General features: G+C 36.7%; 2 protein-coding genes across 2 annotated transcripts; both read left to right on the top strand.

The window, feature by feature from the left end:
- The first annotated feature begins 382 nt into the window (after positions 1 to 382).
- LOC145098289 (uncharacterized) lies at positions 383 to 2,631 on the top strand. Its single transcript, XM_079035933.1, has 3 exons — positions 383 to 531; positions 646 to 1,261; positions 2,587 to 2,631. The coding sequence occupies exons 1-3, from the start codon at positions 383 to 385 to the stop codon at positions 2,629 to 2,631; spliced, it is 810 nt and encodes a 269-aa protein (XP_078892059.1).
- A 3,177-nt stretch (positions 2,632 to 5,808) lies between these two features.
- On the top strand, positions 5,809 to 7,272 carry LOC145101405 (basic peroxidase-like). The gene is made up of 4 exons (XM_079038596.1): positions 5,809 to 6,127; positions 6,236 to 6,415; positions 6,532 to 6,697; positions 6,800 to 7,272. The coding sequence occupies exons 1-4, from the start codon at positions 5,903 to 5,905 to the stop codon at positions 7,186 to 7,188; spliced, it is 960 nt and encodes a 319-aa protein (XP_078894722.1). The 5' UTR covers positions 5,809 to 5,902; the 3' UTR covers positions 7,189 to 7,272.
- Positions 7,273 to 15,510: the final 8,238 nt, after the last annotated feature.

A 15,510-nucleotide genomic window follows, 5' to 3' on the forward strand; every position in this document is an offset into this window, starting at 1 on the left:
CTGATGTGGAAGTCCGAAACGCGGTCATAACGGGGGGAACACACCCCCCAACTCATTGCAGCTCGTCGCGGAGGATTTCGTGACCGTTATCACCGGGTGAAACGAGAAAAATTGGACCGTTGGCGTATTAAACCATTGACTTAATTAAAAAAAATTAAAATTATTTATTCTTTTCTTATATAAATACCTATTATCTAAACATTTTTTTTACACATACCTTCTCTTTTTCTCTCTATATAACCTCAATTATCTTAAAAAAATTATGGATCCTTTCAACTCGTCCGATGATTTCGATGACAATATATTCTTCAGGATGATGTATCATTATTACACTAACGACCTGCTACAGCCAGACCTAGCCCTGCTGCTAACGAGACGTGTGATGTTAAACAAAAATCGCGAGGAAGGACACGAGCATCTATATCGCGATTACTTTGCGGATAATTATGTATACGGGGCGAAGGACTTCAAAAGAAAATTTCGTTTGAGTAGGGATGTGTTCTTACAAATCGCCAACGCATTGGAAAGCCGGTATCGCTTCTTTACTATACTATTATACAAAATAAATAAAAATGTACTACATGTTTCTTTTTAAATTTACAACATATGCAATATATTTTTAAACTGTAGTTAATTTATGTTTAGGTATGAATTTTTTCAATTGAGATATGATGCTAGAGGTAGACGAGGGTTTACAACGTTGCAGGAATGTGCTGCGGCCATTCGTTTGATGGCTATGAGGGAGTCACCTGACACCATGGACGACTATATGAGAATGTCCGAAAGAACCGCAAGGGAGAGTTTGTATACATTGCCAAGGGGTGTTGTTGAAACATTTGGAGACGTGTATTTGCAGAAACCTTTGTTGCATAATTTGCAAGAATTGTATGCGACGCATGAAGAACGCTATGGGTTTTCCGGAATGATCGGAAGCATTGATTACACACACTGGAAATGGAAAAATTGTCCGGTAGCAAGGAAAGGGAAATACACAAGTGGTCATTATGGATCACCTTTGTTGGTTTTAGAGGTTGTTGCTTCTCAAGATTTATGGATTTGGCATGTATTTTTTGGGGTTGCGGGTTCCAACAATGACGTCAACGTTCTTGATCAGTCACCAATATTCGATGATCTTTTGAATGGAAAGGCCTCGGATGCTCCTTTCAGGGTGAATGGAAACGAATACAAATATGGGTATTACCTTACAGATGGAATATATCCTCAGTATTCCACATTCGTGAAGTGTAGTACCTGGTTCCTGGTATGTATTTTATTTAAGTATTTTGCATTTTTGGCCTGGGACTCGGCGAGTTGAAGGCCCAACTCGTCGAGTAGAAGCGGATTTGATACGAGATTTAAATGACGGACTTGTCGAGTCGGCTTCCAAACTCGACGAGTAGACTCTGACTGGACAAAACCCTAATCTAAGGGTTTACACCCTATTTAAACATCTCATCCAGCCACCCTTCGTCCCTATTGCTTCCAGAACCCCCCCCCCCCCCCCCCCCCCCATAGCAAACATTAGCGGTGTGTGAGAAGATCTAAAGACATTTATGGTGAATTTTGGTGATTTTGATCACAAGAAAGAAGGAAGGGCCTAGAAGGATCAAGAGAAGACCAAGGGAGTTCAAGTTTGTGCATCATTTGCAGTCCCCAGAAAGTATAAAGTCGACACCTTGCTTGTTCATTTGCTAGATCCCCTTTTTGAAGAGATTTAGGTCTTTTATAAGCCATTCTTGGTAACCGACCATGATTGCAAGCATGGTCGGGGGTTGAGGCTTCGGATCTAGGTCCATGAAGGAGTTACAAGGTAGAAAAGGGCTGCTTTTGCACCCATGGGAGCCCCCATGCAACTTAAGAATCTCTTTTAGAGCCTTTTAGGCTCAAAGTCCCATGCATGCACGTAATGTTCATAACTTTACGTGCTAGATCGAGTTTAGGGACCTAGATCTATCATTTGGACAAGAGTTGTACACCAGAAATCGAAGGAATAGACTTGGACAATATCGACTCGGTGAGTCGTTCTTGGGACTCGACGAGTCCGAGGTTAGACTCCCCTTTCTGTTATGGTTCAAAGAGACCTAGTTGATTGTCAGAAGGGTTTTAGAGGGTCCAGGGGAGTGACCCAAACGTATTGGGAAAAGCCATAGTCCTGGAGTTCATAGGACTCGACGAGTGTATGAGCCGACTCGGCGATTCCAAGGCAATCTCCCAACATTTGAAGATGAACTCGACGAGTTTTTCTTACAACTCAGCGAGTCTAGGACATGACTGGTTCATAGGATGAGGATAAACTCGACGAGTTGTTCATACAACTCGGCGAGTCGGATGAAGGTTCATTCGATGCTCGTATAGAAGGAGAACTCGTCGAGTCATTTCTGAACTCGACGAGTAGAGGCGTGGATAAGGACAGTTAGCGGGGTAGGGACTCGACGAGTTGGCGGCCCAACTTGGCGAGTCAGGTCAACTGGAAGTTGACTTTGGCTTTGGCTTTGACTTTGACTTGGACTTGGTTAGGTGTAAAATGGTCATTTTACCCTAAGAATAGATATCAGACTCTGACTAAGTGTTTTGTGGGGATTATAGCCGGAGGATTTCTGGAGCAGCAATAGACAGAGATTTCTCGCGTAGATTATCAGCAGCTACTTGTTCAACATGAGTTACCTTCCAGTAGTGGTGGGTCTACGGTTACAATGTCGGCCCACCAGTAGGAGTTGTATGTTAGATGATTGTCTTTGTGATAGCATCTAGGTTTGCTACTACCTGATATGTTATATGCTAACATGATATATTATATGTGATAGCAGTAGAGTTCGGTTGTTAGGACCGAAGGGTAGGTCAGGCACCCCATATATGTCTGACAGTATGTGATGATATGTTTATATGCTGGCATGATATGTGATAGTGGTAGTAGGAGGGGAATAGTCCCCAAGTTCGGTTGTTAGGACCGAAGGGTAGTTCGAACACCCCAGATATGTCTGATAGTATGTTTATGTTATGATATATGTGATAGTAGCTGTAGTAGGGGTGGAATAGTCCCCAAGGGTCGGTTCTTAGGACCGACAGGTAGGTCAGCACCCCAGAATGGCTTGACACGGGTAGGTCAACACCCCATAATGGCTTGACACAGGTAGGTTGGCACCCTAGAATGGCCGTACCGGGTAGGTTGGGCACCCCAAAATTGTTCGACAGTATGTATGCTATATGATTGTATGGTATGTGGTACGATGAAGGAACTCACTAAGCTTCGTGCTTACAGTTTATATTTTTGGTTTCAGGTACCTGTTTAGCGAAGGGGAAGGACTGGCGCGGTAGCAGTAAATCATACACACACGTATTATTTTTCCGCACTTGAGATATTCTGGGATTGTACTCTCACATGTTACTATTTTATGATTTGGGTTTTCAAATATGATATATTTTTACATAGTTTTCTTATGAATGTTTTTATAATCAATTAATTAAAATGAAAATTTTGGACTCGAAATTTGGGACGTTACATGAAGGCATTCCACCACCTGGTTGAAGAATGAGACAATTTTTTTTAAAAGAAGACAAGAAGGAGCATGTAAGGATGTGGAACGTGCTTTTGGAGTGCTAAAGGCGAAGTGGCAAGGCCGACTCTATGTTTTGCTTTTTTAAGCAAGGGCTTAGGGCCCCCAATTCTAAGGGGCCTCATATTCTCCAAAGTCCAAAAGTTTAGTCCATTAAAAAATCTAATCCGTTAACCATAAAATAAATGAAGCGGAAGAATAAATTAATGATCGCTGCATTCATGAAACCAAAATGACATTGCATTCTGCTACCGATTTTGATTTTTGCGACATATTCATCTTCCGAGTATAGCAAAGGCCAAAGGGCCCCAAATTTTTGGGGCGCTTTGAGCCCCCAAAATGGTTGAGCCGCCGATGCGAAGTGGCATATAGTCGAACATGCAGCACGACCATTAAATTTAGAAACTCTACGATATATCATGTATGCATGTATCATAATGCATAAAATGGTAGTAGAAGATAAATGGCGAAATATTGCATACTATATCCTAATGGAGCCCAGACACGTTTAGTTTCAACCAGGAACAACAGAGTATTTGCATCGCGTTGTTGACATTTAGGACGTAAATAAACACAGACAATTTCGAGAAGACTTGGCGGATTATATCTTCTATGGTAACAATAACGACAACGAATAGCATTGTAATTTTTTTTTTTTTTTTGAATTTGGACGTTATTTATTTATTTATTTTTGAATTTGCATGTTATGTGTAATTTAATTTCTATGTTAATTTTAATCTTTAAAAATTATTGTATGTTATTTATAATTTTTAAACATTATGTTTTATTTATTATGTTATATTTTAAAAATATTTGTCTAAATTAAAAAAAAAAAAAAAGAAATTCGAAAAAAATAAAAAATAAATTAGAAAATGGAAAAAAAAATTGGTGTTATAACAAGATACAACATGGTGACCATTTCCCCACTTAATGTTATAACACCATTGATGATGTGGCATGTGATATGCCAACAAAATGGTGTTATATCTAATTGACACGCCTAATAATCTTAAAAGAACATGTCAACTTTTTTCAAAGGGCGCTGATATTTCCACCGCTTGTTTTCATCCATCCACAGACTTTATTAATAATTGACAATTATACCCTTTACTTAATTGTATAGTGTATTTTAATTTAATTATTCCTAGGCTTTTTAGGGTTGTTTCAGTTTCCAAACGAAGACGCAACCCACAACACGTTCATGAGGCTCAAATCTTCCTCATTTCGCTGCAATCTAATGAATTCACCTGGAATGTAGTGACCAGCAGCTATGCTTCACATTTTCCTTCCGAAACTATGTTGGTTCCACCGGTGATCAATCGGTTCAATATTTCCGGCAAACACTAGCAGAACCGGCAGCAACGAACCAGTTCGTAGATCCCCCTTTTTCTCTGATTTGGATTTTCCGACGGTTTTTCCCTTTTCGCCGATTTCTCAGATCCATTACCATTACGCTGGTTTACAAGTAACCTGAATGTGCGTGACATTTCCGGGTTGGACCAGAAGTTGTCTGTGAAGTAGTTTGTTAAGTTTGTAGGACTTTATTTCGGAGCCCCGATGATGCAATTGTTTAGCAGATTGATGTTCAGTAGTTTAAAATGGCGTCTGTGTCAAGGTAGATAACACGCCTAACACACTCGATTCAAGTATATCACCCAAATAATTTAGAGCGTAGTTCAACGGGTTCTCGAGGGCCACACAAAATCTTCACGAAAAATGTTTCTAGTCAGTCGTGTTAAGACTAAATCTCTCCGGTCAATGCATTCTGGTCCTTCAGACACACATAGGGCCGAAGATGGTTGAAGATTGCAACATCAAATTAAGGAGGAAAGTGGAAGAACGAGGTTTGTGAGGAAGAAGAAGCGTCGGGTTTAAAAATAATTAAATTTCTAAATATAGTTTATATTTAATAAAGGGTATAATTGTCAAATAACTATCAAGTTACGTGGATGAATAAAAAAAATATGTGGAAGAATCACCTCCCTTTTTTAAAAACACCGAAACTCCCAAAAATGGTTACATAATGCAATTAATGCATGATTTGATTGCATTTGTCACGAGCAAATACTTTTCTTCTTCTATCACGCTTCGAGAGGGACTTTCAAAATAATGCAATCGAGCTTTCTAATGGATTAAATAGCTCAAGGCCAGGCCTCGTCATGATATGACTCATTCAATAGTGGATTAATGTATTTGGATAATTATATCCTACTTGCATGTCCCTTCTTTTGCAGTATATATATGTATCGATCGGTGATTGTTCTTTGTCAAATATTTTAGGCTACACAGTCATAAAAAAGAAGAGACTAATTAAAGCATTTTTCTCTTCTTTCTTTTAAGAAAAAAAAATGGAGTATGATAAGTCTATTGTAACTATCTTGATTCCCATACTCAGTTTACTTGTCTCATTGAATTACATACCATGCAAAGCTCAGCTTTCTTCCACCTTTTACGATGACACATGCCCTAATGCACTCAGCACTATTAGAACTTCTATTGGTGCTGCGGTGACAAGTGACCGTCGCATGGCAGCCTCTCTCATTCGCCTTCACTTTCACGATTGTTTCGTTCAGGTTCATTTTGTTTCTTAATTAAATCTCTCTCACACACATGCACTTCTTCCATATATGCATATATGCATGGTGCTTCTATTTATACATCAGATCATGTAAGTTTTGCAGGGTTGTGATGCATCAATATTACTAGAAGTTGCCCCAAGTGAAAAGGATGCATTTAGGAACGGAGGTGTGAGGGGCTATGAAGTTATAGATGATGCAAAAGCTGCTGTCGAGAGCGTATGTCCTGGCATTGTTTCTTGTGCAGATGTACTTGCTGTCGCTGCTCGTGATGCTTCTGTAGAGGTAATATATGGCAAAAGCTTTTATATGATGTACATAAATAAAGATTCATAGAATCTGCAATTTCGACTGGTAATTAAATTAATTAGTTTTTTTTTATGTCTGAAATTAATACGTAGGTGGGTGGTCCTTCATGGTCAGTAAGGCTTGGAAGAAGAGATTCTCTAACAACAAACCCAGATGAAGCTAACAATATTCTTCCATTAGGTAGTATGGGTTTAGATGTACTCATTCCAATCTTTGCTCAAAAGTCACTCAGCGTAAGAGACATGGTTGCTCTTTCAGGTAATGATCACTTACATCTATATATTTTAATTAAATATATCTTCCTGACAGATGAAATGAAAACATGTTTGTTACATAATACTTATACTTGTTGTCATGCAGGGGCTCATACAATAGGGCAAGCAAGATGCGTTACGTTTAGGGCGAGGATATACGCCAACGACTCAAACATAGATCCTGAATTTGCTAGTAACCTTAGGACCAACTGTCCGCAGACTGGAGGCGACGGGAACTTGGAGCGACTTGATTTGGTGACACCAAATACATTTGACGTCAACTACTTCAGGAATCTTTTGGAAAGAAGGGGTCTTCTAACATCAGACCAGGCACTGTTTAATGGAGATTCAACTGATAGCATCGTACAAGAGTACGTCGACAACCCTGCTTTATTTGAATCTGATTTTGCTGCTGCGATGGTTAGGATGGGAGACCTTGATCCCCTTACCGGTGCTAATGGGGAGATAAGGACTCTTTGCACTGCTCTCAATTAAGAAAGAAGAATAGTGATGTACGTAATGATCAATGTATAATAATATTTCAAACCTAATAAAACTATCCACTACGTACTATAAGAATTTTCTTCATTTGATTTATTCTTAGAGTAAATTATGCAAATGATCCTCGTGGTTCGGTAATGTGCGCTTAGTCCCTATTTTTTTTCTTAACTCGGACGGTCTTTAGCATGTAATTTTTCTTTGCGCGTTTAGTCCCTGTTTTAGATTGTATTACCCTTTTTATTTTTTTTTAATTTGTTAATTATTTATTTATTAAAAATGAATGGGTCCCACCCCTTACCTTCACCCTTCCCATGTCTCTTACACCTCATTCCCGAGTTCAACTTACCGAGAGAAAGGAAAGTAAATGGATGGAAATGAGAAGAAAATAAAAGAAATTAATGTTTCTAAATTTTATTAAAGGGGGGAAGTGGAGGGAAATGAGAGGATCATTTTCCCTCCTAACTTTCCTTCCGATTTAGGAGGATTTGGAAAGAAAGAACAAAATGATTCATTTTCCTTCCACTTCTCTCAAACTCGTGAACACAAAAGAAAATTTTGTTTTCCTTTCCTTCTCTTCTTTTCTCTCATGACTTTCTTTTCTATTCTCTTCTTTTCTTTTGTTAAACTTGGGAACAAGACGTTAATCATTATCATCGACCAATTCATCTGCTACCACCACTACAAATTTCCTTCTTCCCTCCTCCCCTCCTTTACCTGTCGGAAAGCTCCCAACCACCTCCTTTCTCTCACCAGAAAGCCTAATAGTCTCTCCTTCATCAACACCACTACTTTCTTCACCCTCGATCGAGAAGAAGGGGTGATATATACTGGACACTGTAGATATCCGCCTTGGTAGACTGTTGCTTAGGGATCTAAACTGCTGCTCAATCCCTACATCGGAGGCTGTGTTAGCGACCAAAATTGTTGCTTGGACCATCGTCAGCCTCTGGACAGTGTTGCTGGTGTTAGGGTTCCACCATCGAAAAATCGACGAGTGCAAAATCGACGACACCAACATTCGCTGCTCCAACCACCAACGCCCACCGCCCATGCAAGTTCTTCTCGTTGAATCTAATTTCTTTCGTCAAACATTCAATTTGTAGGTTCGAATTTTGTAGAGTTTGGTTGAAATCCTTTCGGTTTTTGCAAGTTCCGATGACTGTTCAACTAATATGCAATCATCTCAGTGGCAATTCAGAGTTGAATTGATAAACCCTAATGTCAACCTTCATACCGCCTCTACTCCGCGTAGATGCATTTGATTTTAGTAGGTTTGTTTTAGGTTTCATTTTAGTTTTAATTTGATTTGATCTTAACGACGAACCTAGGGAACTGGAATTGTAGGTTCAATTTTGAATTTTGGGTTTAAGTCGTTTGGTTCGATTTTGGTTTAGGATTTAAATATCAGGTTTAATTTTGGTTTTTGATTTGATTAGCAGATTGGATTTTAGTTATAGGTTTAGTTTGTCCGGAGAACTGGAATTATGTTCTGAGATTGTCACCAAAGGTGGTGCCAGAACTAGAAGAGGATTTAGGGTGGAATGGGTCCTTTTTCCAATAATATATTAATAGTTTATTTTATTTTATAATAATTAAAATAATAAAAAAAGAAAATAAACATATATCACTATGGGGAATAATCTTTTTAGGTCCGGCAAGGACCAATCACCCAATAAAAAATATTTTAGGGATCGTCCGAGTTAAAAAATGAATTAATGACCAAACACGCAGATTACCTAAACCATTGGGACTATTTGCATCATATACTCTTATATATATATATATATATATATATATATATATATATATATATATATATATATATATATATATATATATATATATAGAAAGAGAGAGAGAAAATGAAGTTCAACAACGAACTCCCTTTTAGGGAGTGAACCAACGAACTATGCATATATCAGATGCATAAGTTTATTTTTTTTATATTTTTATTATTATTTTTTTCAAAAAACAGACATTTTTGAATAGCCTAAAAAATTATGAACACCACCGTGCTCATGCTTCACCGCCTTAGAGACCATAAATCAAGTCTCTAAATCATATGTACTGGGGGTGCTTGATCCCCTTGTGTTGTGTGTTTATTGGAATGAAATTTTTACTTTGATTTTAGTTAAACTGTTCTCAATTTAGTTTTCTACACGGCTTCCCTAATTTGTTCATTCTCTTTAGTTTTGTTTGATTCCTGAATTCGAAACATTGATGGGTCTAATTAGGGTATGAAATAGAGATAAATTTCCTTCCAATCGATTGTTTGAAGGTTTCTCTTCAATCGATGGAAACCAGGTCGTATGCCACATACCTTCTCGCCATCATGTTAACCATTGCCACCTCTCACATCCATGTCTCCAGTTCAGATGGTAAATTACGTATCTCTCTCTACTTTCTCACTTTCATGCCAGTTTCAGTTGCTTGGTTTTAAATGTACTTTATTGTATATCGAAATGGGTTTGAATTAGTAGGATTATTATTATGAAATTTTGAAGAAACTGAAAATGCATACCACCTGTTTGATAAAATGTGTATTTAAAATCTAGGAAATTTTTTGGTCGGATATAAAACAAGCTTTACATAATAATCGGACCATCAAGAATTGCTTATTATTTTGGAAATGTGATAGGATTGATTTGTTTAATGCTTTGTTAAGCTTAATAAGATGTTAGTTGCTTTTCTTTATATAAGGTCCTGTTAGCGAAACCTAGAAACAGGTTCCTTACTTTTTGAACAACAATATTTTACACAAAATCGACAAGGGGAAAGTCCTTATGACATACATGTTTGTTTGATATGTTGTTTGTTTTTTATTGAATAGGGTTCTAATTCAACAAGGGGAAAATCCTTATGCGTTGAGTTGAAGTGCAGAGCTTTCAGCTTACTGAGCTAGTGTTACCATCGCGTTGGATCTGTATCTTCTTAAAAACAACTACTAAACAAAGGGACTAGCACCTATTGTGGAGTTTGGAGAAGGGTATGAAAGTTTCTTCTGTGGTTTTACTTTTACAATGCAATTTCTTGTTACATGTTCTTCAAAGTATGGAGTTCTTGTCATAACTTATATTTTAATTAGCATTATTATATGCAAGTTGTACAATTTGGATTTGTGCTAAATGTTATTGTTATGTATTGGAAGGTTTTCTAAGAAGTTATGGGTTTGTAACATCTATTCACAACTTGCAATTACACTCATCATTGAAGGAGATTATCATGGTTCTTTATCTGCACTAGAGCAAGGTTATGTTTGTGCAACTGAGATGTTTTATCCTGAGTTGTTGGTTTGTATGAGCTAATGAATATTTTATTTCAGCTGGTGACTATGAATTCTCAACATTTAGCGATAGGTTTGTGTCTCTTTTGTAATTTGACATTCCATTGTTGTTCTACAATATATATGATTTTAGTTGCAATTGTCATGACGTATATGACATATGTTGATATATATATATATATATATATATATATATATATATATATATATATATACACTTATTCATATGCATATGCATATACATAAGCATACTAATACGTATTTAATTGTCTTATGTATATATCTATTCTTATGCATATGCATATGTATATACATAAGCAAAATCATATGTATCTAATTGTCATATGCATATATTTATTCTTATGTGTGTGTGTATATATATATATATATATATATATATATATATATATATATATATATTATTCGTATATAGATGTATATGCTTACTCTTATACATACATATAGAAACATAAAAAAATATTTTTTTTAAAATATGCATATACACAAAAAACAAATATGAATATGCATAAAAAATACATTTTTCTTTTGAAAAATCCTTTTTTTAGTTATTAATTTCGAAATGTAAGAAATATCTTTGCTGATTTAAATAAATAAATAAATAAAATTATTTTTTTTCAATTTTTTTGTAATCCTCTTAGATATATGTATTAACATGCATATATAAAATTTGGTAACTAAATTCATTGTAGAATCCAATTCAATGTGGATGTTGATTCATATACCATTGATGTAATATATGAGGAAAAGATGATTGTTAGATACAAATTTATTTTGACTTGATTTCTTGTGATCGGAAGTGTCGTAAATGTGATTGGAAGTTGCTATTGAATCTGTTTCAATTTTTTTAGCATGGATATGTACTCTAACAATTACCACCTCTTGTCAAACATGAAGCTCAAAAAGCAGTTCCTTCACTTTCATTCGATGAATTGAAAGAAAAAGCTGAGAATTTTGGATCTAAGGCATTGATTGGTGAAGGTTCATATAGAAGGGTTTATTTTACAAACTTAAATAATGGAAAAAGCGTTGCTATGAAAAAACTTGATGGTTTCTCCAGAGGCTGAATCAAATTCAGAGTTTTTGACTCAGGTAAAGTCAATTTATCTGCTTAGAATATCATTTTCTATTTTCATTTGATACTATGACAACTTTGTACATTAAAAAATCTACCTAATCATCGTTAGATGAATGTATATTGCTATTTCTTGCATTCCTCTTTATGAATAATGCTTTTCTTTCGATTCAAGGTTTCAGTGGTTTTAAACACTCAAGCATGACAACTTTGTTGAGTTGTGTTTTTACTATGTTGAGTGAAATACTGATGTCTTGGCTTATGGATTTACGACCATGTGATATTCATATGACATATGCATATGAATATAATTATAGATGTATTAAAAATGTTTTTTTTAATGTGCATATGCATATGCACAAGTTTTTTTAAAATATGCATATACACACAACATCTATCTTAATAAATAAAAATCTTTTTGAGACATGTTATTTTTTTTAAAACTTTTGTCACATATCATTATGTATGATTTTTGAATTATTTAAATTCCATATGTCATTATAATTCAAAAATCTCACATAATGACATGTGACAAAAGTTTTTAATAAATAACATGTGTCAAAAGTAAAAAAATAACACATGTTAAAAAGATTTTTGAATTATTTAAATTCCATGTGTCATTATGTACCAAAGGGCTTCTAGCCTAGCAGTATCATGTGTTTCCCTCCATCCTAGTAGTCAAAGGTTAAAGTCTCACTGTGGACATATATGAAATAATTTATGATCAGTTTAGTATAAATTTGTATTTGTCGTTCCAAAAAAAATATGTCATTATGTGGTATTTTATTGTTTTTATTAATAAAAATTTAATCGAATCCACTAATTAATACCTCTATTATGTATGTAAAGTGTTCATTGTAATAAATGTATAAATCAATATTATAATTATTGTAACATTTATTATTTAACATAAATATATTTTTATTTAAATTCCACATCTCATTAGGTGGTATTTTCCTTTTTTTATTAATATAAAATTAATTAATTTCACCAATTAATACATTTATTATATATGTAAAGTACTCATTGTAGTAAATGTGTAAATCAACACTATAATTACTGAAATGATTATTATTTAATGTAAATATATTTTTCTCTATAAAATAAATATAATAATAAATAGACTGTTTTTTCTAACACTAAAAACATTTATTATAATTTTTTGTTACATGAATAAAAATAATGAAATGTTGTAAAAAATATTTTTAAATTCAGAATAACTAGGGAAGAACCCGCTTTGTGGGGTTGGACGAGCCAAAAAACATTGAAAGATCACGAAGATTACAAATTACCCTCTCAGCAACGGATGCATTATGACATAAGGAGTTAAGAAAGAATAGCAATGATTGTTATTCACCCAAATAATAAACAAAATTTATGATAAACAATATCTTATGTAAAAACAAAACATTTTTTTTGGATTAAGTTGAAAAATAAAACCCATATATAGAAAATTTATCATGCCACAACCCATAAAATTATCAACCCGTTTCTTTATGGTATTTTAATCCCACCTCCATCTGCAAAAAGGAAAATGGTGATAATTAATTATATGAATTATATAAAAAAGGTGCCAACTATAAATTAATAGAAATCAGTAGTGAGAGTATCCCTTTCATCCAAGAGGAATCTGATTAATTTAATCAGAAGTTATTTATTTTTCTATTTTGTTTGTTGACTTTTCCCTTGTAAAAGTCTTAATTATGTATATGTCTTAACTTTGATGTCTAATATGACTGCCTTTATTGATGAATTGAGCAAAACTATAAGAAACATTACAAAAGATGTAATGTAACGACCGAAAAATACAACCAATTTTAACTTTTTCAAAAACATCTTGATTCCATTAAATCTTTACAAAAAGGTTTTCGATACAAAACATTTAACGTGTTCCCAGAATCACAATACTACGAAATCATGAGGAGCGGTACGATCACGCCTTCGTCTTGCCACAGTCTCCTGAAGAACCTGAAAAAAACATGAAACCACAACTGTAAGCCCGAAAGCTTAGTGAGATATCCCCAAAATACCAACCACAAATACCATACACGCATAACATGCCATAGCATATCCGATCACAGACCAACCATGCACTTCGGGTTTACTGTGTGACTAGTCCGCCGCACCGGCCTACAGTCCACCTGGTCCACTCTCTGAGTCTATCCACATACATCGAGTCTACAGTGTGATTGGTCCGCCCGGTCCCGGGCCTTCAATCCACCTGGTCCACTCTCTAAGTCTACAGTATGACTGGTCCGCCCGCACCGGGCCTTCAGTCTATCTGGTCCACTCTCCGAGCCTTCGGCACGTCTGGTCCGCCCTTTCGGGCCTACAGCCTATCCGGACCGCTCGCTGGGCCTTCGGGACAACCGGTCCGCCCTGGGTATCTTGGCCTACCGCACACAGCAGGACCCGCCTCAACCCAACTCCAGTCCAAACAACCATGTGCACATATACATACAATCATATAGCAATTCACAGTCAACAAGCAGATCAAACAGATCACATAGCATATCATCATCCTATCTAGGATATCGACATAACAGGTCACTAGCATAGCATCACCCTATCTCTCAGGATACCGATCTCAATCAGGTCTCTAGCATATACCATCCTAACTCACAGGATGCAAACATATCAAAGCAGAAACATAATAACAACTACACAGATCTCAATCCGTTAAGGGTCGGCCTTGGTGCCTTAGACCCTGTTGATATAGTGAGGATAACTCACCTCGAAACTGCCGACTGAACTGATAACCCGAACTGCTCTGATCATTGATATGATCTCTACCACTGGACAACCGCCAATGCGCTGAACTCAAAACAACAATCAACAATTACCAAAATGCCCCTGGAAACCACTGGTCAACCCTTGGTCAAAGACAAGGTCAAAGTCAACCCCTGACTGACCCTACTCGCCGAGTCAACCCTATGACTCGCCGAGTTCCCATAATCAGAACTTCACTCAATCCGCGACCTAACTCGCCGAGTCACCCCGAGACTCGTCGAGTTCAACAACTCTGAGTCCACTCGCACACAACTCACCGAGTCATCCCTTGACTCACCGATTCTCGACTCGACCAGAACATATTGGGATTCTTCGACAAGACTCGCCGAGCCCAAGAACAGACTCGCCGAGTCTAAGGCTGTCTTTAACCTACTCGCCGAGTTGTTCATACAACTCGCTGAGTTCCAGGCAATCTTCATCCTACTCGCCGAGTTGTTCATACAACTCGCCGAGTTCCAGGCCATCTTCAAGCAACTCGTCGAGTACACTCGCCGAGTACCACCGGTCTGAATCCATACAGAAGCACTCCAGGCCATGCAATTGCTCCAAAACATAGATCTAGCCTCCTACAACTCATCCATCACGTAAAGTGGCAAACTTTACGTGAATCCAAAGAGATCTATGCATTTTGCACATTAGGGCTAAGGTTTGGGACAAGATAGCTTCATCCAACACTCAACACAGGGACTTTCATGCATTCTAACTCTTCTCCATCCCAGATCTGAGGTAGCAACCTCAGATCTAGCCTCTAAACTCCAATACATCCAAAGGATAAGATCTCAATACCCCCAAAATGAAGAATCTAGACAATAGCAGTTCAAACAATGGAAAGATACCTCAAAAGGAAGCTCCAGGAGAAGATTATCCCGAATCCTTGCAAAGCCCTTTGATCCAAGCCTCTTCTTCTTTGGAATCTCTTCAATAACCACCTCTTCAAGCTCCAAATTGCTCAACAATGGTGCTTTTCCACGATTCTAGGGTTTCTGGAACTTAAGGGGGAACAAAGAGGCTGGGAGGAAAACATAATGATCTTTATATAGGGCTCAACCCCGAGAATTAGGGTTTTCTCCACTCAGCGCCTACTCGCCGAGTCCATCTCACTGACTCGCCGAGTCGGCTACTTAACACGCGACCCAGTCGCGACTCTACT

This window comes from Lactuca serriola, chromosome 4 (assembly GCF_051521515.1).
Source record: "Lactuca serriola cultivar US96UC23 chromosome 4, Lser_US96UC23_V15, whole genome shotgun sequence".
Taxonomy (NCBI): domain Eukaryota; kingdom Viridiplantae; phylum Streptophyta; class Magnoliopsida; order Asterales; family Asteraceae; genus Lactuca; species Lactuca serriola.

What these genes read in the sequence shown, in the direction of transcription:
- LOC145098289 (XM_079035933.1), top strand. Translation starts at nt 383, where the DNA reads ATGTTAAACAAAAATCGCGAGGAAGGACACGAGCATCTATATCGCGAT. An exon ending in GCCAACGCATTGGAAAGCCG is followed by an intron (nt 532 to 645) that starts GTATCGCTTCTT and finishes ATTTATGTTTAG; the next exon opens with GTATGAATTTTTTCAATTGA. An exon ending in AGTGTAGTACCTGGTTCCTG is followed by an intron (nt 1,262 to 2,586) that starts GTATGTATTTTA and finishes TGGGGATTATAG; the next exon opens with CCGGAGGATTTCTGGAGCAG.
- LOC145101405 (XM_079038596.1), top strand. Translation starts at nt 5,903, where the DNA reads ATGGAGTATGATAAGTCTATTGTAACTATCTTGATTCCCATACTCAGT. An exon ending in TTCACGATTGTTTCGTTCAG is followed by an intron (nt 6,128 to 6,235) that starts GTTCATTTTGTT and finishes TAAGTTTTGCAG; the next exon opens with GGTTGTGATGCATCAATATT. An exon ending in AGACATGGTTGCTCTTTCAG is followed by an intron (nt 6,698 to 6,799) that starts GTAATGATCACT and finishes GTTGTCATGCAG; the next exon opens with GGGCTCATACAATAGGGCAA.